General features: G+C 34.9%; 1 protein-coding gene across 1 annotated transcript in view; it reads left to right on the forward strand.

Moving 5' to 3' along the window:
* Positions 1–24,554, forward strand: part of LOC106133556 (neural-cadherin) — a 311,092-nt gene that overhangs the window by 57,485 nt on the left and 229,053 nt on the right. The window contains exons 9-12 of the mRNA XM_060944308.1: positions 488–678; positions 4,279–4,468; positions 5,536–5,718; positions 17,665–17,854. Of these exons, the coding sequence (XP_060800291.1) occupies positions 488–678; positions 4,279–4,468; positions 5,536–5,718; positions 17,665–17,854 (754 nt within the window). The remainder of the gene's footprint in view (positions 1–487; positions 679–4,278; positions 4,469–5,535; positions 5,719–17,664; positions 17,855–24,554) is intronic.

The raw sequence follows: 24,554 nt of genomic DNA on the forward strand, positions 1-24,554 counted from the left end.
TTTAATTTGAAAATTAGTTTAGTTTATTATTGTACAGATAATTATTCATAATGTACAGTTTGTCTTTTCCTTATTGTACAGATGAACCTTGTAAAATACAGAAGCATTTTATTTCCGATTTATTTTCTTGCACCATCTAATATTGGCTACAATATGGAATGTTACTGTAAGTAAGCAGGAATAGTGCCTGTGCGTGCGAGCGGACGGCGTGGCTGGTGTAATGTTACTTCTAGACTCTACTATATGTTCTCTTGTTTTAATTTGGCTTACTGAAAGAATGCGAGATGTATGTAAGTATATTTTAATAATGTTCTGTATAAAAATACCATCCTTGAACAGCCAAATGATATAATAATGTGAAAAAGGAAGGTACTTCAGTTTTTTTTTAATTATTTTGATTATTTCTTAGCTATGAGTACGTTATGTGTTATTTTAGTTGTGTTATGTTTTATTTTCCCCCGCTGACCTCTGACCCGTATATCTGTAGCGGGACAGGTATCGACTGCGCGTGCGGGCCTCCGACAGAGGCGCCCCGCCCTCCTCCGCAGACGTGGACGTTGAATTAGACGTGGTAGACAGGAACAATAAGCCCCCCATCTGGGACATGTCCACGTATGGCCCCGTTCACATCAAAGAGAATGTCACAGTGGGTACCGTAGTGACCAGTGTGAAAGCCAGGTTGGTATAAGGCGCAGCGGGCCTTCGGGCCCGCCGCTCCTCCACTCTTAACACTACTAACGACGTGGTTTTGTCTTTTTCCATCTACCCCTCCCCTATAGCGAGAAACGTACAGATTGGAAGCTAAGGCTGAGGACAAGGGCTACCCGTCCTTGTCGCGCAGCGTGGAGGTGCAGATAGACGTAGTGGATCGCGCGAACAATCCCCCCGTTTGGGATCACACAGTGTACGGCCCGATCTACATTCGAGAGAACTTGCCCGTGGGCGCCAAAGTGGTGTCCGTGAAAGCAAGGTGCGTGTAACTGTTGGCACGGGCACCGCACGCAGCCCCGACACTCGTCACCCGCACGCAGTGTGGACCTCGCGGCGCTCAGTTTTTCCGTATTGGGACCCGTCATCAGCTTTCTTCCTTTACTTCACATGTTAATTTTGTAATGCAGTAAATGAAGAAAGGCTTTGTCGCTTAAATTTTATTTTATTACACAAATGACTTTTGGTTAATTGACTTGCTTGAATGTTACGGCATTTGATTACTATGTTAAGTAATGAAGAGTGATATCATATATGTATGTTTATATTTCTATATAATTTTTGGTTTGTTTAATTCGTCACAATTTATAGCCGTAACATTTGGCTGAAGCTTAGGTATTCACTCTTCATGATTTCATAGTGACTAGATGGCTTAAGCGTCGTGAGCGTCCAATTACCGTATTGTGCCTCTCACCTGGTGACATGAGTACCATGTTCTGTCTGTTGGGTCTATGCATCGTCACAAACTCACAGTCTCGAGCCTCACCAGCGAAGCATTTTAAAGACTCACTGCTTGTAAGGAATGGGGTCACGGTTAACAACAATATTAAATTTCGTTAATATGTAGGTACTTAGATTTATGCTAAAATGTCATTCAGGTCTTTTTGTACTGTATAATGCCTGGCATTTTTTGCCAATAATAGTATGATTAGTTTAAGATATTATTTCAAGTAATAAAACGTAAATAAATGGTATTTTTTTTAGATTTTATAAGAATTGGGTTGAGAATTTTCTAAATGTAATATTGGGTCCACAATTAGATACACGGTTTCTTCTTATGTAGTATTGCGTGTTGACGATGCTTTAAGAAAAGTATTTTGGTAGGTGAATACATTAAAATTGACTCAAAAAGTTTTCAATAAGGTAGGCATAAATAAATTTAATAAGCAATTTAGTATTTTAGTTGCATGTTTTATAGTAAGCAATTCAATTATTAACTGAAAAAATGATTTCTTAAGAATGTACATGTTTATTTTTGTAGTATACTCCTATATACTACCTAGTTAGGTACTGTCTTTTTTGTATTCTGGTATTTTTTTATATTTTCTTCAATAGCTAAACAATTATTGATGTAAAATCTTGATTCCAAAGTTTAATTGTGTGATAAGTTGGCCAGTAATCCGCCTTCAGGTACTGGTCAAATCATCTGAATATTTTTAAACAGGAATGAAAATGTGTCATTGGTGTAGTTTCTACTATTCAAATCGAAATTATACGTAAAATTGAAATGCATTCAGTTGAGGTTATAAACCATATATTTTATATTGTGAAGACTCTATATTTAGAAACAAAATATGTTTAGGTAGGTACTCAGATTTTAAAATACTTGCGTTAAACGTTGTGTTAGAGTTACTTATTCCATTTTGACAATTAAGCATGTTTATAAACTAAGTAGAAACTTTGACAAGTTCTACTGCCTGTCCACTTAGATATCCTCGTTACAAATTTTATTTTGTCATATAATTTCTATTAATGGAATTTCTATGCATAGATAAACAGTACACGGTCGCCCGCATAGTTAAAATTATGCTGTTGTTTTTGCCCAGTGTAGTGTAATGCGTGTTATGTTCTATTTCATTAATTTGGAGGTAGGTATATATTCATAGTAAGTATTATATAATACTTGTGAACACTGTTACGTACCCGTATTTTATACAAAAGGTGGATAAAAGAAGTCTTATTTAACAATGATAAACGAAACTACTTCTAAGTAGAAGTTTGATGTCCCTGTCATCTATGGGGGTTTCGTCGTCAGCCTGACCTTTCTACCTGGGTCCGGAGAAGGAAGCATGGCGATAAATCCAAGCTAGGTTTTAATGATGAAAATTTGTAATATGTATTTTTAATAAAATCGTAAATAATCTCTTTTGCTACGTTATATAGTTTTTGAAATGGCATGCCCAGTTTCCTTCTCCTCCTGGCGTCGTATATCACTTGGCTGAGGGTCGTGATTTTCTTTTAAAATAATGTTATTTTTGACGATACTCTTTATCGTTGTTGGTTTTTAGCAATGTGAAAAGGCATTGTGGACTTGTGAAGACAAAAAAAAGTTCCCTTTGTATAAAAATCGGTAATGCGGCGTGTATACTATAGGATTTATCACTAGGATCAACTTTACTGATTTATATTGAATGTGCATCATTAAAATTTTATCATTGGTCATTGCATTATATTGTGCATTATCACGAGTGCTGGCAAATGACAATGTCTGGTTCACCCTATTGTCTATCTGTTCATCCTAAACACACACTTCAAACTTACATGGTTATAAGACGAAACCATTACTAATTCACTTTACTAACCTAACATTATCATTAGTTCTTACTGACGAGTAATTCATTCATTCAAATTCATAATATATATACTACTGACTTTCTATACTAAACTTGGCTGTTTTTATGATGTAAATGGGTTTTGAGTGATCGAGAGATGCAAATGTTCCATTTGCTTAAATTATAATTAATTGTTGCTATCAAATTAATAATTTATCTTAAAAAAAATTATACTTAGTAAGAGTGACATCCATGACTTTAGTCTTTGATCAAAGTGATGCATTCTGTATGACATTAGTACAAAATATACGAGTACATATTACGAGCATTTTTTAAAGAGCTTTTTGTATTCATTTATTCGATACTTAAAATTGAAATGCATTAGGTGCCTTCGATATATTCAATATTTTACCTCAAATGATATGTTTTTTCCACTCGTTTTATAAATAATGCGTAGGTGAATGAATTACTCGTTTCAGGCTTTTATGATTTGAACATTCATTTATTTAATAGGAAAAGCGAAAATTATCTTAGGTACTATTGTAGAATTTATGATATTATATTTCTCTGTTAATGAAAAAATCTATTGCAGTAATTGATGTCGTCTCGTGAAGATAGCTATATAAGACTATATTGTTATGCGGATTTGCCCAGAACTGTCTGCCTGGAAATAGTTCACTGTCTGATATTGCGAAATTTTCATTTATTAAAATTACCTACTACCTTTTTTTCGCATGGACCTCGTTTAACATATAATTGTGCTAATCCTTTTATAAAATTTTGCAATAATATTTTTCTTTTCACTACTGAACTTTTATTCTTTTATTCTATTACTACAGTTCACACAACAATAGAATCATAATCCGGCGAATTTCTTACGAACGTAGCAACGTTATTCCATTTATGAATTTACGCTGAAGCGGCTATAGACGGGGCGAAATCCGCATCGCAGTAAAGTCAGCCTGTAACTTATCTTTTGTCTGCTGGTACAGATCTGTAACGTGTTATTGTATTTCAGCTCGGGCATTGAGAATAACCCGACCGTGTTCTACCGCCTAATGCCTGGATCGACCGCCCAGACCAACAAATTCCACACTTTCTATTTACAACAGAGGGCCGACAACGGCTTCACTTGGGCCGATATAAAAGTTAATCACCCATTGGATTATGAAAGTATCAAGGAATACAATCTTACAATTCGAGTTGAGGTAAGCTGAATTTTATCGTTGTTTATGAAAAATGTACATAATTTGTAAAATAAAATCAATTGATGTTTTTTAATAATTGGGTAAGTATTTTTGCAAGGTTTTTGAGCATATCGTTAAATATCAAATCTAGGTAAGGTTAGGTTAGGCTTAACGAAATTATGCAATCAAATTTATGTATGTACCTCAGGTCATAACAAGTCATAACAACATATGCATTGCAAACGAGATTTTTGAAACTCTTTCTTCATAAATCCTAAACGGGTTTATAGAAATAACAAGGAAAATGAACATAGTATATATTATTTACAGGACTTTCATTGTTTTACTTATTGCCAATGAGTGCTAAAATGTTTGAATAGCCCTGAAACCTTACCGCTTTAGTTATTGGGGCTCTAAATGAAAATAACAATATAAACAGTTTAATTAAGTACTTTGCAAGATAATAGCTGAAGTCAAGAGTCTCATTTCGAGAACAATAGAAAATCAATATCACATTGTTCTCAACACAAGAAAAGTTTGTTACTTTAGAAACTTGGCTCGTAAGATATATCGGGTTCCTGTATTAGTTTATAATTAAATTGTAAATCAATGACATTAGAGAAGGATTACTTCCACTAAGAAGGATAAAAGTTAACGAAGAAATACATCGGAAGGTGAACGGTTGAATGACTCTACTATGATTTGTGACAATAAGTTTTATTGCTTACTGAAGCTCTTACAGTAAGGGCAAACCCCGTGACAAAATCTGCGCAGACTTGTTAAAACTTTATAACACAATCCGCAGCTTAGATACATACTCGTAGTATGGCGCGCGACGCAGTTTTAATCGCACGAAAAACTATCGCAGTCCCTTTTCTCCTCATAATGAAAAGCGAGACAGTGATATTTTTCGCACGATAATGGCGCCACGCGTGCCATGCTATGGGGGATCACAGGATCGTAGTTATAGCGAACCCCAAACTTCTCAACGCGAGAAGAGGCAAGAACGCAGCCGGCAGGAAGACGATAAGTCGAACGAAGCCACGCATTAAATTTGTTTGATATTGACATAATTATCATCTTTTTAGAACAATGGTGCCCAGCAACTTGCTTCCGAGACCACGGTTTTCATCATGCTTGAAGATGTCAATGATGAGATTCCTCTGTTTACGGAGAGGGAACAAGAAACAGTGTTAGAGGGAGAGCCCATCGGGACCAAGGTGACGCAGGTCAACGCGATAGATAAAGACGGCACGTTTCCTAATAACCAGGTTAGAAATTTATATTTATAAAATTAATTATGTTTATTTTTATGTGACAGCTTGCGTAAAATCATTTTTAGAGCAGGTCCCGAAATATTTCAGGTAAAAAGTAAATTAGTAGATTTCGAGACACAAGCTCCATAAAATAATATACTTAAACTTATAAAAAAAAATCTATATATTCGTGCCGATAAGATTTTTAATATTTTCAATAAGGTTTCATCAATGTTCCAAACCTGGTGATCAAGCGACCGTTCTTGAGAAAACTTTACATAAATATGACTTGTTTTTATCACTTCCGGGGTAGACAGAGCCTATAATCTTGTTAAATTAAAGGCCACGTCTAGCTCGATGGTGTAATAAATGAAAATTCAGAATTTTCTAAATTGGTCCACTCGTCTTCTAGTAATCATTTTATGTGGTTTCCATCATTAGCAGATGTTGGTTGCGAGGTGCACATTATTAATAGCAATAGTATTCGGTTCTAGTTCGAAAGTTTTTGAAGCACTTCGAATCACACATGTAGTGTTTGTATCTAGTAATGGATACAAGACGCTGTCTCACACACACAAGTCGGTATTATAAATGTCAAGTTGACAGTTGCGTGCGAACGGCAATCGCAGACAGACGTGTACTGGTACTTGGTGTGGTAGTGAGCCGGTGACTGTACGTAGTATAAATATCACGTATTTTACAAGTGGCGACGAGATAAAAGGTAAGTCATATTATTTTGATGCGTGAACATTATTACTTGTTATATATATACGCATAATAATTAGATGATGTTTTATAAAATGTACCAGCGGCATGTAGCCAAACAATTTTTCCGAAATAAGGCGTTATAAGTTTACGAAAAATAAAATTTCTACGACAGTTAAATTATATTTATAATTTTGTTAAGAAGTAAATATGTGCTAATTAATATATTTTCTATGCATCTTTTATAAGAATAATATACAACAGTGGATACATATATATTTGTACTAGATTAAACTTTGGATTGTATTAACATTAAGCCGCCAGCTGGTCGCGGCATTTCATTTTTTTTCAAGATTGTTGACTCTGTCTGCCCGTAAGGTATTATGACGAAATTATGTTTATATTTTACAAAACAATAAAATAAATTTTCAAATTGGCGCGAACGCTAAAGTGTAAATACGCAAAAAAAAAAAAAGTGAACGAGCACAGACAATGGGAAGGTTGCGTTCACGATACAGCCTATCATAAAAGAGTGCTATTCACGAAATTTCCTATTACTTAAAATTAAAAAAAAAATGTTTAATCTACCAAGTCATTATTTCTGCGGGTTAGACAGAGCAAATTATTATGAGATTAAAATAATACGGTTTTAATAACAAATTCACATAATTATCACGACCTTAAATACTTTATTGTATAAAATATATAACTTTTATTGCTTATGTCAAGTCAAGTACATAAACACCAATTCATTATTGTAACTAATACACTCATAAAATGAATAAAATTAATAAAATAATTTATCTAGGAACAAAGAAATAAATAATTAAATTCTATATTTCTAGTTTTAGGTTTTTCACTGATCAGAGCAATTCTTCGGCGTCCATTAAATTGGACGAGGCGTCCATTGAATTGGACGAGGCGTCCATTGAATTGGACGAGGCGTCCATTGAATTGGACGAGGCGTCCATTGAATTGGACGAGGCGTCAATTGAATTGGACGAGGCGTCAATTGAATTGGACGAAGCGTCCATTGAATTGGACGAGGCGTCCATTAAATTGGACGAGGCGTCCATTAAATTGGACGAGGCGTCCATTAAATTGGACGAGGCGTCCATTAAATTGGACGAGGCGTCCATTAAATTGGACGAGGTGTCCATTAAGTTGGACGTAGCGCCCATAGAAGCGTAGTTACATAACGGTAAAACTATTACCCCTCCACTTTTACAGGTCGCCCCATAAGACAACATGTCGGACAAACTACCGCCGCCTTATAAACTGGAATTAGAAGGAGACAGCGCTTCTGTTGGTATAAAGTGGGAGAAATGGAAAAGGTCGTTAGAAATTTATTTTGAAGCAGCTGATATCTCTTCACCTAAAAAGATGAGAGCAACATTACTTGTGTTAGGTGGTGCAGGGCTGCAGGAGATTTTTTTCAACTTGCCTGGCTCAAGTGTCGAAGATAAAGAAGGAGTGAATGTTTTCAAGATGGCAATCGAAAAGCTTGATCGATATTTCCGTCCCAAACAAAATAAAATATACGAAAGACATATTTTTCGCCTCATCAAGCAAGAAGAAGGAGAAAGTTTCGAAAAGTATTTAGTAAAACTAAGGGATCAAGCTGTTAAATGCAAATTCGAAAATACTGACGAACACATTATCGACCAAGTCATCGAAGGATGTATATCTGCAGAACTTAGAAAAAAGATACTGACAATGGGTGATGAAGGAACTTTGGACAAAATTATAGTAGAAGCAAATACACTGGAAATTGTGAATCATCAACTGCAAGGGTACGACAGTCAATCTTAAGAAAATAAAACGAATGAGATAAACGCAATCACAAATAAAAGTACACATCAATCAGGATGGAAAAGTGTAGAAAGAAGACAGGGAAAGGCTAACGAGAGATGCAGCAGATGCGGGGCTACATGGCACCAATATCTTGATTTGAAGTGTCCCGCGAAAGGAAAGAAATGTAATGGATGTGGAAAAATGGGTCATTACCAGAGATGTTGTAAAAGTGGTGGTATTTCTAAACTCAATGGACAAAAAAGGAAACTGCAACAGCAAGAAAGTGACAACAATAATAAAAAGTTTCGACAGGACAAAAGGGAAATAAATGCTGTAAATGATGAAGAGATAGACTACATCTTTAACGTCGATAATGATGTTATGATTAAATGTGAGATAGGTGGGGTACAATTGGAAATGTTGATTGATTCGGGCTGTAAAAACAATATTATAACGGAAAAATCTTGGGAGTATTTAAAAAGTCAAAAGATCATTTGTGAGAGGCAAATTAAAGAACCAAATAAAGTTATGTTGGCTTATGGCAGTTCGGTTCCATTAAATATAAAAGGATGCTTTGAGTCGAAAATAAAAGCTAACGGCAAAGGGCTTACAGCTAAAATCTATGTTGTTAGAAATGGATCGCGCAACCTTTTAGGAAAAGACACAGCTATCAATTTAGGTGTTCTCAGAGTTGGCCTTGGAGTAAACCAAATATCGGCAGTAAAACAACCTTTTCCAAAATTTAAAGATATTTTAGTAGAGATTCCAATAGACTCATCAGTCAAACCAGTCATACAACCGTACCGAAGGATACCCATTCCTATTGAGAAGAAAATTGAAGAAAAACTTCAAGAACTGTTGGATTTAGATATTATTGAAGAAGTCTATGGGCCTTCCCCCTGGGTTTCACCCATTGTACCCATATTGAAGGACGATGGCGAAATACGATTGTGTGTAGACATGCGTCGTGCAAATTCTGCAATCCTTAGGGAAAATCATCCATTGCCCTGTATGGAACACCTGTTGCCGCAAATTAGGAAAGCGAAATTTTTCACGAAATTAGACATAAAAAATGCGTTTTATCAATTAGAATTACACCCTAATTCAAGACATATCACCACCTTTATAACATCACACGGATTATATAGATATAAACGACTTATGTTTGGAGTAACATGTGCACCAGAAATTTTTCAAAAAGTTCTCGAAAGAATGCTTATAAAATGTGAGGGTGTAATAAACTTCATAGACGATATCCTTATATTCGGAAAAGACGAAGTAGAACATGATAAAAGGGTATCACAGTTCGCAAAAATATTGCAAGAAAATAATGTCCTCTTGAATGAAAAGAAGTGCATACATAAAGTTGAGAAAGTACAATTTTTAGGTCATGAATTAAGTTCCAAAGGGATAAGACCATTACTTAAATACATGGAAGGCATATCTAAGTTTAGAGCACCAAAAACTATAGAGGAATTACAAAGTTTCCTGGGGCTAGTTAATTACATTAACAAATGGATACCGAATCTAGCTACAACAACAGAACCGTTAAAAGAACTACTAAGACAGAAGCTGGGTAAAAAGGCTAACATAGAAAACTACTGGGGAAAGGAACAAGAACATGCATTTCAATTACTTAAGGATAATTTAACTAAAATACGAACTCTAGGATACTACGACGTCAATGACAAAACACAGGTAATAGCTGATGCTAGTCCTTTTGGGCTAGGAGCTGTTTTGGTGCAAACAGACAAAAATGGTCCGAGAATTATTGCGTATGGGAACAGGACTCTCAATGAATGTGAGCGGAAATATAGCCAAACGGAAAAAGAAGCCTTAGGTTTGGTTTGGGCGGTAGAACATTTCAGTACGTATTTATTTGGCAAAACATTTGAATTAATAACCGACCACAAACCCCTGGAGTTTTTATTTGGACCTGAATCAAAACCTTGCGCTCGCGTAGAAAGATGGGTTCTCAGATTGCAAGCGTACCATTACGTAATAAAATACAGGCCGGGTCACACTAATATTGCAGATCCGCTTTCGCGGTTATGTGACATCACACCTAGTCATCAGGATGAGTATGACTATGTCCACCATATTGTGGAAATGGCAAGACCTCGTGCTATCTCTCTGAAGGAAATAATAAATGAAGTGGAAAAGGACTTAGAAATTATTAAAGTCAAAGAAGGAATTTACAATAGTAAGTGGGATGAAACGGTTAAGAACTATAAACTTTTTGAAGATGAATTATGTTTTTATGAAGACATACTCCTAAGAGGAAATAGAATAGTTATCCCTAGTAGCCTCAGGAAACGTGTATTAGATGCAGCTCACGAGGGCCACCCTGGAGTCGTAGCTATGAAAGGAAGGCTCAGGAGCAAGGTCTGGTGGCCGCGAATTGATAAAGACGTGGAAAAGTTGGTAAAAAGTTGCAAAGGATGTACCCTAGTGAGTTTGCCAAATAATCCAGTCGGTATGAAACGCCGTGACCTACCTGAAGAGCCATGGGTGGATGTTGCAATGGATTTATTAGGACCATTACCTAGTAACGATTATTTATTGGTAATTATTGATTACTATAGCCGTTACAAAGAAATTAAAATTATTCGTACAATTACGAGCACACAAATTATTAACCAGTTAAAGGAAATTTTTAGCCGTTTAGGATTTCCGCTCTCCATAACCGCAGATAATGGGCGGCAGTTTACTAGTCAAGAATTTAAGGAATATTGCGAAGAATCGGGCATTAAACTCTTTAATACTATCCCCTACTGGCCTCAAATGAACGGAGAAGTAGAACGACAAAACAGAGACATCTTAAAGCGGTTGAGAATTGACTATACGGAAAAGAAAGATATAAAAGAGACTCTGTATGAATATTTGATGATGTATAACTCAACTCCTCATGCTGTAACTGGAAAATCTCCATCAGAGTTGTTTTTCAAACGCCAAAATAGAGACAAAATTCCAATGTTGAAAGATATTAATGGAAGAGGGGATGACTCTGAAGTTAGGGATAGAGACAAACTACAAAAAGAGAGAGGGAAAGAGTATGCTGATCGGAAACGAAGAGCTACAGATAATGTGATAGAAGAAGGTGATAAAGTTTTCATTAAAGAAATGGAAAAGGCAAACAAATTATCGACTAACTTTAATCCTACACCACATGTAGTAGAAGAGACCTGTGGTGGAGATATTATTGTTAGAAACGAAGTAACTGGTCAGAAATTACGTAGGAACGTAGTTCATTTAAAGAAAATAGAGGGGGTTTGGAAACCAGTCCAAAAACCTGCAGTTACAGATGAATTGAATATGAATAAAGATGATTGTGAAAGTGATACGAGTGGTTATAATAATTGATTGCTGATTTATGTCTATGAATTGAAACTTATTCTTGTATGTTGATTTTATGAGTAAAAATGTAGAACAATATATTTGTCTTATATTTATTGAAAATATTAATAAGGGAGGGATGTAGTGTTTGTATCTAGTAATGGATACAAGACGCTGTCTCACACACACAAGTCGGTATTATAAATGTCAAGTTGACAGTTGCGTGCGAACGGCAATCGCAGACAGACGTGTACTGGTACTTGGTGTGGTAGTGAGCCGGTGACTGTACGTAGTATAAATATCACGTATTTTACAACACACACACACACAATCGAAAGCCCGCCACAACAATAGTACAATGTGTCAAAAAGCACAACATGAATGGAATCGAGCCTACAAATTTCTAGTTAAAGAACAACATTTCTTTAATGTCACTGTCTTTTATGTCGCAAAATTTGCAACCGATAACTAAACGCTGGAAATAGCCCGATATTTCAACTCGTTATCAAAATTAAAGACTCATTTATAAAATTGATAACACAAAAGCTTTGTAAGATTGATGGTTCAGACACATCACCAATTCCATTATCTAGCAAGAAATTTATAATCTACTTTAAAAAACGTCTATTATCAACAGTCAATTTGGAAAATAATCTGTTTCACACATTATGTCGAATTAAGTTTTTTATGAATGGTTATTTATGGATAAGCTATTAAATACAAAGGGTAATCTATCATGTGCCATGATCCCAACAAATTATGATTGGTAAAAATATATTGTTTGCTTTTCACATCGTTACTGTTCTCCCCGATAAAAGTAATTGGTTTCAGTCCTGTTGAATGCATGCCGATAACTATTATTGAGGTGTTTTGCATGATGCTAGTAAAGTATACTTTATCAAAAGCAAGTAAAATGAGTCAGAATATATTTTTCTTTTAAGAAAAGTAAATGTATTTTTGTTATTTTGATACTTCTTTAAAAATTATAGAAACCTATTGAATTTTCTTTTTTTTTAATTTTAACTTATAGTTCTTAGGGAAAATGTGAGAAATAAATTAGTTTGGGTTTGTGTCATCAAAAAAGAGTTTTCAAGGCAATTCTTTTGTCATTACAACAAATCGATTTTTTTGGGTAAATACAATTTAGGTGATTATTTTATCATTTTACTAGGGCTTATTTACTGATAATCTAAAAAGCATTCACAAACTCGGGTTGGTACCCTAAAAATATAGAGGACAAGAAAAACAGACCGAAGATTAAAACGCTTTTACAAACTTCGCAATTTGTTGTTATACTTTCTTTTCCTATTTCTACGGATTACTCAAAATGGAAGCCAAGCTTAATAAGGATATCGGTCAGAGCAAAAACGTTAAAAGAAGTAATCTCAGTACAATCGCCATTCATTTCAGTGCCTTTCATAAATTACACAAAATTATAACAATTTGCGAGAGTAATCAGGGCCTTGATTAAAATATTCCCTTTCAAGTATAAATTTTTTCTACAGAATAAAGATGATAGAGATGAAAACATATTTTTTTTCGAAATCGCCATAGTTTGTAATGGATACCTTTGTGAGCTGAATTCCAGGTAGATAGATATATAGAAAATTAATAATATACAGAGAAGGTAGTGAAAATTGGTTTAGATTAAGGAATTTAAGATAGTTTATCTATATTTTTCCGCTACATTTTTAGCCAATGAATTTATGTCACGTTAGTTATAAGATTAGTTTTAGTATTAACGAATAGAATAGAATAGATTTAGTTTCAAAATTGGATACAAGGTATCACTTATTGATGTCACATAACTTAAATCTAATTATGACTACTACCGCTTCCAAAGCGCATGTATAGAAGAAGCGGAGGAACAAACGACACTGCAGCATTTTCATCGGACGTCAATTTACAAATATAGATCTCTTACATCTAAATCGTGGACGAATGCACATTGTCTACATTAAAAAATATGAATGAATGTAGAACTAATTATGTCAATACGAATATTTAGTCAAATAAAATAAAATTGAAGATAAATATGTACATACTGTACAAATTATGTCAAGAATGCACAAGCATTTAAGAGGCCATTATGTCAAACACAGCCACAACGACGAGACGAGAACGAGTTAGGTATTTTAATTTTTGTTTGAAAATGAAAAAGTTTTTGGTTTCCATTTCATCTAAACCTAAATGGGTTATGTTATCCCTGTACTGCACATTTGGGGATACAAGTATACTTCAGCAGATGATTAAATGAATGCTGCCGAATATCGATTTAGATTTCTTTGGTTTTTCATGTACGGTCGCGTTCATAATTGCAGTCATAGTTCGCAAAACTTTATAGCTTGCACCGCTGCTATCACTCACACATTCACACAAATAACACAATAAACAACAAGTTGGGTAACCCGCCATCAAGAAGAGGGTAGTGAAAAAAAAAGTCGTCCGCTAATCAACACAGCGACACGCCACACAGCGGAGATCCATGGTGGAATAGTATGAAAATAATGGCTTCATACCGACCAGAATATTTGCGGAACAGTTCGACACATCAGTGGTTACTGTTTTGTGTTTGCACCGTGAGAGACTACACCACAGACAGCCAGCAAGAAAGCCGTATTTATCAGAAATAAATAAGCAAAAACGTTTAGAATTTGCTCGGCAGTATTTGGATTTTGACTGGAAAAAAGCGATATTTACGGACGAAAAGTTCGTTTATTTTATGTCATCACAACACGGTAGACTTCATTTATTTATGGCGAAGAAATGCAACTCGGTATGAAGAAAAAAATATTGTGCCAAATATGGAGTCTGGACACATCTCTGTAAATATGTGGGGCTGGATGAGTGCTGCTGGACCTGGGGAACAGGTGTGGATAGCAGGACGCGCTACAGCTACTCATTATGTGCAAGTGCTGGAAGAAACCATGTTACCAACTGTGCGGTGTATTTATCCGATTGATGATATACCAACAATATCATTTGTGCAAGACAAATGCCCTGTGCATCGAGTCCATATAGTGCGTGAAAGGTTCTGCCAATTTATATTAAAAGTACTAATTACTTAGATAGTATTTTAAGGACAGCATCAATATCTTTTCTTTATGAAAACGAATAATTAAGCTGTAACCTTAATAACAGGAGATAAGTGGATGATACAATTAGTGTTATATACTATATATGTATAGCTTTATATAATCATCAATATGTAAATAAAACTATAGGTAAACTGTTTCAATAAAATTTACTAATTTTAATTATTGAATGTTTTATTTTGCTCCTCTTGTTTAATATTTCTTGCTGATTTCCGTGTTTGAAAACACGGGTATTGTAATTCTTAGATATCAGTTAGTTGGTTAGTCAGTCAGTTACTTAGTTCAAATGGCACCTTGAAACATTAAAAATTGTCAATAACACTAAAATAGACAAAAAAATCCTTGAATAACTTCGGAATCCAAGTAACGCTAGTAACTAGAACAAGCGAGTGTGAGCAAGCGAGTTTATCTAATATATCTTAGATCTCACTTGCACACACGAAGTAATAAAATTGCTACCCAATAACTTTCAAAGGAACCACTACCTATGTTAGGGTCGTGTGCAGTGCAGACAAACTTTCAACCTTATTAAAATGACATAAGTCTGGCAGGCTTTCCTCTATAGGCAAATCTTATGCAAATAATGAAAGACGACGATATTTCGATCGACAATTATCGGGCCCAGTTCGGCCATCGTTGATTACCGTCTCTTTCTGTTTTGTTATGTTATATGTCATAGAATAATAAACTCTTTTACTTAGTAATCATTGGTATTAAAGACCGTATTCATTTGAAGGAATATTTATTCTTTTAAATATGCATGTGTGTGTGTATTTAGTGGAACCACAGTGCACGCTATTTTAACCCGTAAGAATTTTAAAACTATGACTGCAGATATGAACGCGATCGTACATATAATTCCTTTGGTTAGTGTTTGTGAAGACACATCAGGTTCAATCTGATGAACTGTGGTGCATTTTGCACACTGTTTATGTCCAGCGTAATTTGCGCCAGGACATCATTTTTCTTATTGTTTCATTCATTCATTTTACAAAATCAGATTTTGTGTTAATTTTTTGAATTCATCTTGAAGTTCCAATGACTATTGTTTTAGTTGATGTTTAAGTAGATTTTGAATAGAAAAGTAAAGAATAAAATGGAATTAAATTATTTTTACAAGTAATTTAATACCCACACCATATTTGCATCCTCTTCATCTAAACCTATCGGTGTAGCAAGGGTGTTTGTTAGCCGTAACATTTTTCCTCTTGACACAATGATTGATCTTCGAACTAGTGTTTGTTTTTTTCTTAGTTTTTAGTTTATACTTGTGTCAGTATTTTATTTCCACTGGAATTATAAAATGTATTTTTTAAGTGTAGATATGCCAGAATTACAAATACCTAAGTCAAAATCTGTTCGTTTATGTTCGGCTCCAAATACACATTATACTCTTAACGTATTTTACCTAAACAAATATTTGACTTAGCACGATGAATCAAATGTTTGCTATATTTTATTTATTTTGCAAACAAAAGCGTAACGAACCTATTGTTAACTGAAGCTTCGTTTTTGTATGAAAGTACCAAAAGTTAAAATAATATTACGGTTTTATTCGAGAATTTTGATCTGATAACATAATTCTGTTATACCTGCTTGAATAAAAATTGTACGTTAGGAAAACAATGTACGAGTATAACGCATGTGCCACCAATATTTCAGCATTTTAATGCGTACACGGCTAACATGACAAAATGCACGGACACGGAAAAAATGATTCGTAGATTTTTTGTGTAAATATGCAGCGTTGCAATTTACTCCGCCTATAATTTTCGCGCACGCATGGGACAAAAATGCAATTTTCAGCCGTCGTCGTGATTGCGCTTTGGATTGGTGCGAAATCGTGAATTATTAAATAGATTGCCTTCGTTTAACATGCGTAGGTCGTTTAATTTGAATGCCCACCACTGGCACACGCGCGGTGTTGTTTTTTGTACTGTAAATTAAATATTGGAACAAACATTTTACACGAATATTTTAAATATGCAAGACAGTTCCGAATATTCAAAAGTTTTCGTTGTTCAAATTGAGTACAAAAAAGAGGCGCTACAATCTCTTTGTTCTTGAAAGTGCAATGTTCGTTATTCGAAACTATAATTAAATAATCGCTATGTGCACGTTTCAAAATTGGACTTGGTAATTGGCTCGGAGGCGTTCCGAAGTTCTAGAGTAGTTTGCAAGACGTTTCATCCGCGAAGTACAATGTTGAACACCTGTTCTGACTTGGTTCAACAGAGACTTAAGCCAACAACTACCTAGTACAAACGGCCAATGAAGAAGTCTTACTTTGGTATATATTCCTATGCTAATAAATGCATCTCGAAGTACCTAAGTTCGAACTGTAAACAATGTTAGATAATCCTTCCTAACATGATGTTGGTTCTCCTCATGTTCTGTGCATTAATTATACTGAAAAAGGTTTTCTTTTTTTTGAATAAAATAACAATTCTCTAACGGTGAGGAAAAATATTGTTAAGAAATCTGCATATTCAAGTAACTAGACGTGCAATGATGATCCAAGAAATGAATGAATCGCATCGCGACTTACCCACTCCAGGACGTGGTCACAGGTGGATCGCGGGTTTCTCTGGGATCTCTCTGAGGATGTATTCCAAGTATGCAACGCGGACTATGTTTTTATTACGAACGTAATCGAATGTATGCATGACAGATATTAAAAAATATATTAATGTCGGGCTCACCAGCGCGCTTTTGTCGCCACTATAAAAAAGGTCATTTGTAGGAAAATTCTTTGAAAATGTTGAAGTTATCGCGGCTTTTTATGGTTCATACGTAAACAAATTCATAGTAGGCTGAATAGAGGATCGGCCAGGATATAACTTTCACATTTTACGGTTTTTGTGGTACTGTCGTAAAGTGTTTCTTAACATAATCTGATCTTTTTTACTTGCGTACAATTTTGGTGATAAAAAATTTGTCTATACTAAAAGAACCTAAAAGCCTATTTAATGAGTTATGTCCTACTGATACTCCAAACATACATATATAACCTACGAATCTTATATCGTAGGTGTATTACTACATCGTCGATTCGCCACGGAACGAGGGGAAGGACTTCTTCGAGATCAGCATGCAGACAGGCGAGATCTTCACCAAGGTGGTGTTCGACAGAGAGAAGCAGGGGGCCTACGCCCTGGAGGTGGAAGCCAGGGACGGAGCTCCATCAGCGCGCCCCAACTCCGACAACCAACCGAATTCAGGTAAGTTCCTACTTGGTATCTACATATCTGATAGTGTTTAATGTTGAACTACTAAATTGGGATATTGTTCTTGTCATAAAAAATAACTGTATTATATACTGGATATGACCACTGCGTAGTAAATATTGTAATATAAGATCTAATACATATTAATGTATATATATAAGCTCTTATCTACATTTTTAACAAGTAAAAATTTTTCTTCCGACGTAAAATACAAATGAATTATTTGAGTGCGCTGTTCTTTAATGTACAATTTATTTGCTCGTTAAAATTTTCAATTTAAAATAAAGTAATTTTCAACTTCTGTTAGTGAAATGAAATCAATATTTATTTTTGGTAATTGATATTACTTACTACGTAAATATACATACTTTTAATTATTTTTGGCGTAATAATCTAGGGTTTCAGGTAGCAGGAAAATAATTGCTTGGAGATCGTTGAAAAGCAAAGGAAATGAAGTTATATGGAGACTCGTACGTGCCCAAGTCTTTTGAAAAAAATATCCATTTTTCTTCAATAAAACCTAAGTACAGTAAGCAGTGTCTGAATCGGGCGCGAGGTGAAAGGTCAGCGACGACGGGTCGGCCTTACAGTTCACGAGCTAATCACTGACATGACCTGCATTTTAACGACGAACGAACTTTTCTAGCGGTGTCCAGCCAGCCTTTGCGAAGCCCCTAAAACTGTCGACTCCGGCTAACCAGCTGTCTGTCTATCTTACCCTCTTCGCTGTAGATACATATTGACACACGGCGGCGGTCTCATATTTCACACTGTTTTCTCGGTTGTCGAGCAATTGATTGTATCGCTATATGTGACACTATAAATTGTCCGTTTTCTGCTCGACCCTCTATTAGGTAAGCAGGTCGGCGGCGCCTTGCCGTATCGCGTCATCGTAAATCAAGCTGCGGAATAATCAGACGCTTGCCTCGGGCGTAATCCAGTTAAGCCACTCATCCCTATATCAGTCTCACGTGCACAATAGCGCGCATTAAAGCCTCTGTTTACCTCAATACAATCCTATATCACGAGTGTTATCAAACCACACATGACTCAATAAAACAGACAACTGTGCCCGGGCGAAAATTTATCATTATCTTGGTACGTGCTAATAATGCAAACGGTTCCCAATGTTTACTTGGGAGTATTGAATTCGGCGAAATTATGGAGTAAATAATACTTTTCGTTGAATATGTTCGTAGATGATGTATAACAAATTATTTTGAGTTATTGGATGTGTGATTCTGTGCGAATATTGTGGGCACGGAGTGCGGTCCAATTTCAGCATATTGCAGTTGCTTGTGGTGGGAGACGAGACGGGCGCGGCCTGTGCGCACGCGAATCGCATACTGATCAGTTAGAATAAGCCGCATTCAAGACTTGCTATAAAGTAAAGAGAGTACAGAATAAAAAAAACAACAATATGCTTGAAGATGCAACACGTACACGGTGACTGTGAACACATAGACTCGGAGACTGCTTGGTCGCTATAGTGTATCCAGTGAAGCATAGAAAGAAATATACAGCATAAAGAAATATACAGCAAATATACATTAAACATGCTAAATCTAAGTTAAAGTTCAAGTAAACATGCGTCTTTCTTCAAACATGAGTATGCACATATTATACGTCTGATAGGCAAGATTTAATTACTGTAGAGGTAAAATATCTACAGCGGCTCCAAAAACTTCAGACTTAAATCGTTTGGGCAAGCCATCATTATAATGGATTTTGTATAGTTTGTATAGTCCACGTGTGGGTAAAGAAAACTATATTATAAAAACTTGAAACATAAAAATAATAAAAATAACCCTAACACTATTGCGAAAATCAACAGTTGAATTTGAAACATTTACTTCTTTCTTAGCGGCCAGGGCGCTTTACAATTTTAAACAGAATTCAATCGGGATCTAAGTCAAAATAAAATATAAAACTAGTCATTTGGAAATGCCTTAAAATACTGAGGTTGTTTATTAGTTTAACATGATTTATTATATATGTTTATTGAATCGGTTTCGACATAACAATTATATAGTCTCTAAACCATCTATATAATCTCCTTCTCTCATATTGGCGTATTCAATTGCATCCGCCGTCGCCATGCTTCGAAGCCAGGAGACCGCTTCTCTCCTTTTTTTCTTAGTCCGGTATACAGTGTCTAGTTATCTGCAAATTTTACAATGATTAAAAATAAATAATATTTTTTTTTCTATACCTTTGTTGTTTTGAAAATGTTCTTAATGTCAAGGCTAGGTTATTTGCTAAGATTTGCATCCGTTATTTGCTCTATACGTGCTCGATATAATACTAATATAATTTTAGATTGGAGTTGTAAGTGCTGTTGCCTGTGCTGTGCCAGTAACATATACTAATTACATTTTTATCGTTTCTGCAATACGGTTAGCGTGCGGTTTCAACACTTCTGTTTTCTAAAGTAATTAGATTATTCTGAAGCATTTTATTGCTTTCTTTTTGTTAATCTCGATAACTATGGAATACTTTTTAATAAAGTATTAATAGATTAAAAAAGTTAAGCATGATTTAAGTTGGGTAAGGTTTCTCTGTTGATAATTCCTGTTCCACTTCATGATCACGGGTAAAGGCGGATTCTGAGCGGGGGTACTAGAGACAACTCTTAATGGCGATAATGTTGTATGCCCGCGGCTCAAATATACCACAAAAGGTAATAATATGCAAAATTGTATATTTCTAGACCCATTCTAATCTATTAGGCTGTGTGTTGATATGCATTAAATCAGTATCATCTTAAATTTTAATGGAAAGATAAAGTTAACCGTAATCCAACTTGGTTTAATAATTCCTGAACACATTCCTGGATTATGGAAATAGGCGAACCCAGTGTCTTCTACAGACGCACTTGTCTGAAATAAATGCTAAAAGATATATAACGAAATCAGAAATTAGGCAGAGGAGCTACTCGTAATAATATCGTAAGATGATTAAATCTAATAACGTTGTGACAATGAGATAGCACGGCGCCTGTGCGGACTGATACGGAGAAATGGTCATTTACATTCATCCTTTGACAATTGATCCAATTAATTATAATTAATGCAGACAAACATGACTGGGTACGCATATAATGTAACTTTAATGAATGAAGCGAAAATGACGGAATTAACTGTAAAAGAAAAATGTACTTGATCGAATTAAATTCTGGAGAAGTAGAAAATGCACTTTATGTTTATCTTTCAGAGTAGGTCTAATTATCAAAATAGAAGTATACTTTTCTTCTGTCAATCATTCCGCCCATATTTATTAAGTACTGTATTTTTCCTCCGTAATATTTTTAGACAAAATACATCGAAATCAGTCTAGCAGATTTGACGTAAAACTGTAAGACACAATGAAATAAGCAAACTTTGGCATTTATTATATTAGTATGGATAATACATTGAAGAAAATGTTCTATATAAACCATTTATCCAGCCACTTGAGGTAAAAGCTTCTCTGTTATATCCACAAAAAATAAAAATCGTTAAAATAATATATCCAGACACTGTCGGAATTACGCACTGACGTATTTTATTATCGACGAGCGGGCTCGTGAATTATTCACGAAATTATATAACATGGAGGCGGCGTCAAGCGAAAAACAATGAATCCAATCATAATGAAGAAGCGCCGCATCGCTACGTCAACGCCCTTCATTCCATGTAGGGTTATTCCTTTATTGAAAAATATAATAAAAAAATATTCCACTGGGTTATATTTTACGATAGATTCATTTATTTTATAAAAAAGTATTTTAGTCACGTTTCATCATCATAGTAAAAAAAAAAAGAAAATATTATGCCTAGAAATAGATTGCTCCTGAAAATACAATTACACCTTTTTTCCACATAAAAGGGGAAAAATCCTAATATGGCAACACTGCGGCCGACTCTTCGTAGCCGCGTAGCGCCGGTCCTAGATTGTAGCACCTCGTAGTCGCGCTTCAATTATATACGAAATTCCCCGCTTTTCTTTTTATTACCATTTTTCTGTCTTTACATTTTGCGGTTCTTTCATTCGACCTCGCGTCCCCTGGCAGCACTTACCGTTTATTACGACCTTTTTTAATTTGTCCGTCCTGACTTCTGATAGATTTTTTGTTACATTTTACAGCAACGTTGCTTTTAAATAAATTAAAGTTTTCTTTATGTTATTGTAAAAGTTATTTTAATTGTTCAGATAAATTTGTTGATTTTATATTGATGTTGGACGGTTGTCTCACGAGAGGCTGCAATCGTCTATTTCAACTATTTCCAATTACTTGGGCTTAGGGAAGCTGTGCAATGTCGCCAAGTGACAAAGCAATATTCCTCTCCGGCGACGGGAACTTAGTGGCCTACATTTAATGTTGTGGTACAAGACAACGAAATTTCAGATACGTAACTTGCTGAGATGAACTATTTTTGAATAACTGAATGAATTTTTAGAGCTAGATCGATTGCTCGTTCTTCAACTCTCTGAACTCATTTACACACTAGATTTCGTGGACCGAATCAGCGGGTTATCAGATAGGCATAGGTACAACTGGCTACGTACGTGATTCCTATTAAACTATTATACTTACTTACTTTCCGACACGCAATATGGAGTCAGATCAAATGATTACCTACTTGTGACACTGCACAGATTTTAGTTTCTGTTCCATGTACTTATTAATTTGTTGTTGAGCCCTCGAGAATTTGTGATGAGGACGCGTCCAAGTGCATTGTTCGCCGGGATTACTGTGACGGGTACTAAATATTGCTGTTTACTTATCTCGGTTTATGCTCTCCTAATTGGCGATAAACCTCATTTGAATCCTGTGAACATTTAAATAGTGGAACCTTACCGTTTCGTTTAAATATTCTGTTTCAATATTATCTTAATAAACATAATATCTCTTTCGTCATTTCGTAGGGACAAATTAATAGTTAGTCGGACAGTAGTTGGACAGTTAATTTATCTATCAACATTGTCTGGTTTTTTGTAATATTTTTTCCATCGATTTACATATAACATACGCATTTTTCCAAGTGCAATTGAGTTTAAATAACTACTTAATTATTGATAAAACACGAATGTAATAATATTTAGAAATATTTTTAAAGATAAACAAAGTGTTTTAAAACTACTGCTTTAACGGTTTATTTTGGAAATCTACCTACATCTTAATTACTTTTATGTCTGAATATTTTGAAATAGTTTATTTGCCTCAAAATTCTGTGTACGGCATGCGTACCTAAAGCTTTATTTAATTAGGAATTCTCTACTTTAGCTGAATTATTCAAGTACTGTTTTTAAACAATGTAGACCTACGTTTAGCGTTCCAACGTTCAAAAATATTTCATCTTTAATCTGTTATGATGTATGTTACAATAATAATGTTGCAGTTATTTTAAAACGTTCCAATGTTTATGGAAAACAGACTATTACTTTCTGGTCCCTAGAACTTAAAACTTGTCTATGCTGCTGTTTCTAATGCCATGAGGTACGCACACGTGAGCTCTGAGAATTAAATATTTCTATATCTAACTTTTGTAAAGGATGGGATAAATTTAAAGATTCTGAAAAGATGTAACCACTCCGGCAAACATTTAATAATGTTATTTATAATACTACATCGTTTGTAAGAGAATTTTCCTCGTCATTACGGCTGCTATTCACGAGACGAATCTTGGTAATTTGAAAGCTTTTTAGAGCGTTTCAGCCTCCAAGCGGGACTCGGAATTTCGCTAAATCGTCAACTCGACGCGCGAGTTTATAGATGCTATAAGGTCCAGGAGCCGACCGTCAGCCGACATTAAAATGACCAATTTATGCTGTAATGCTAAAGTACGCATAGAATTAATATTCCACATTTGCTACGTACGTTCGCAAATCTATGATTATAAGATTGGTATTTAATTATCCTTGAATGAAATATCAAGAATCCTCAAAAAAATTATCTACGGAAAATTTTAGAAAATTCATAGGAAACGCGCTACCGTTTACTGCTTTTACCTAATAATTTTGTGAAATAACAATGATCGTAAATTTTTGTGTATAAAAATTATTTCAGTTTAATTTTTTGAATTGTATTGTAAGCACAGCTTAATTTAAGTAATAATAATTGAGAGCACCAACCGCAGTTCTAGAAAACTAATTACTTTTTTATTTTCAAACCTAGCTCTAAGTTGGGCAAATATTCTACCTGCGGAATGGTGTAAAAATGTTTTGCAGAGCGATTTTTCTGTGGTTTTAGCCCAAATTGTCCATCTTTTTTCAGCTGTGACGTGCATGACACGGATAACTTTACGAATATTTTTCGAGCAAAATATTTTTAAATACACAAAGCATTATATTGAGAATAGAGATTTTTAGACAAAATATTTTCATGACATTATTAAAACGTTGAATTTATATGTATTTTTTATTGTATTTTGTATTTTCTGAAGTAAATTGCCTGTTTTTGTTTTCCGCTTTCTGTTTACTGTAAGTTATATTCTCTCGTTATTTGCATTAGATTAGATTCTCAAATTTAAAATCAAATCTATTCAAAAAAGTATCTTTAAACTTTAATGGCGGTCCTTTAAGAGCCAGGGTGCCTTTACCGACCCAGTTTATGCGATAGATCTGTAAACACTGCAGGGATTATAGGAGGGGGCGGACGTCACTTTGTTTTACTGGGTTTTTATACTGCTACGTAAGTAAAAAGAGATATAAG

This window comes from Amyelois transitella, chromosome 2 (assembly GCF_032362555.1).
Source record: "Amyelois transitella isolate CPQ chromosome 2, ilAmyTran1.1, whole genome shotgun sequence".
Taxonomy (NCBI): domain Eukaryota; kingdom Metazoa; phylum Arthropoda; class Insecta; order Lepidoptera; family Pyralidae; genus Amyelois; species Amyelois transitella.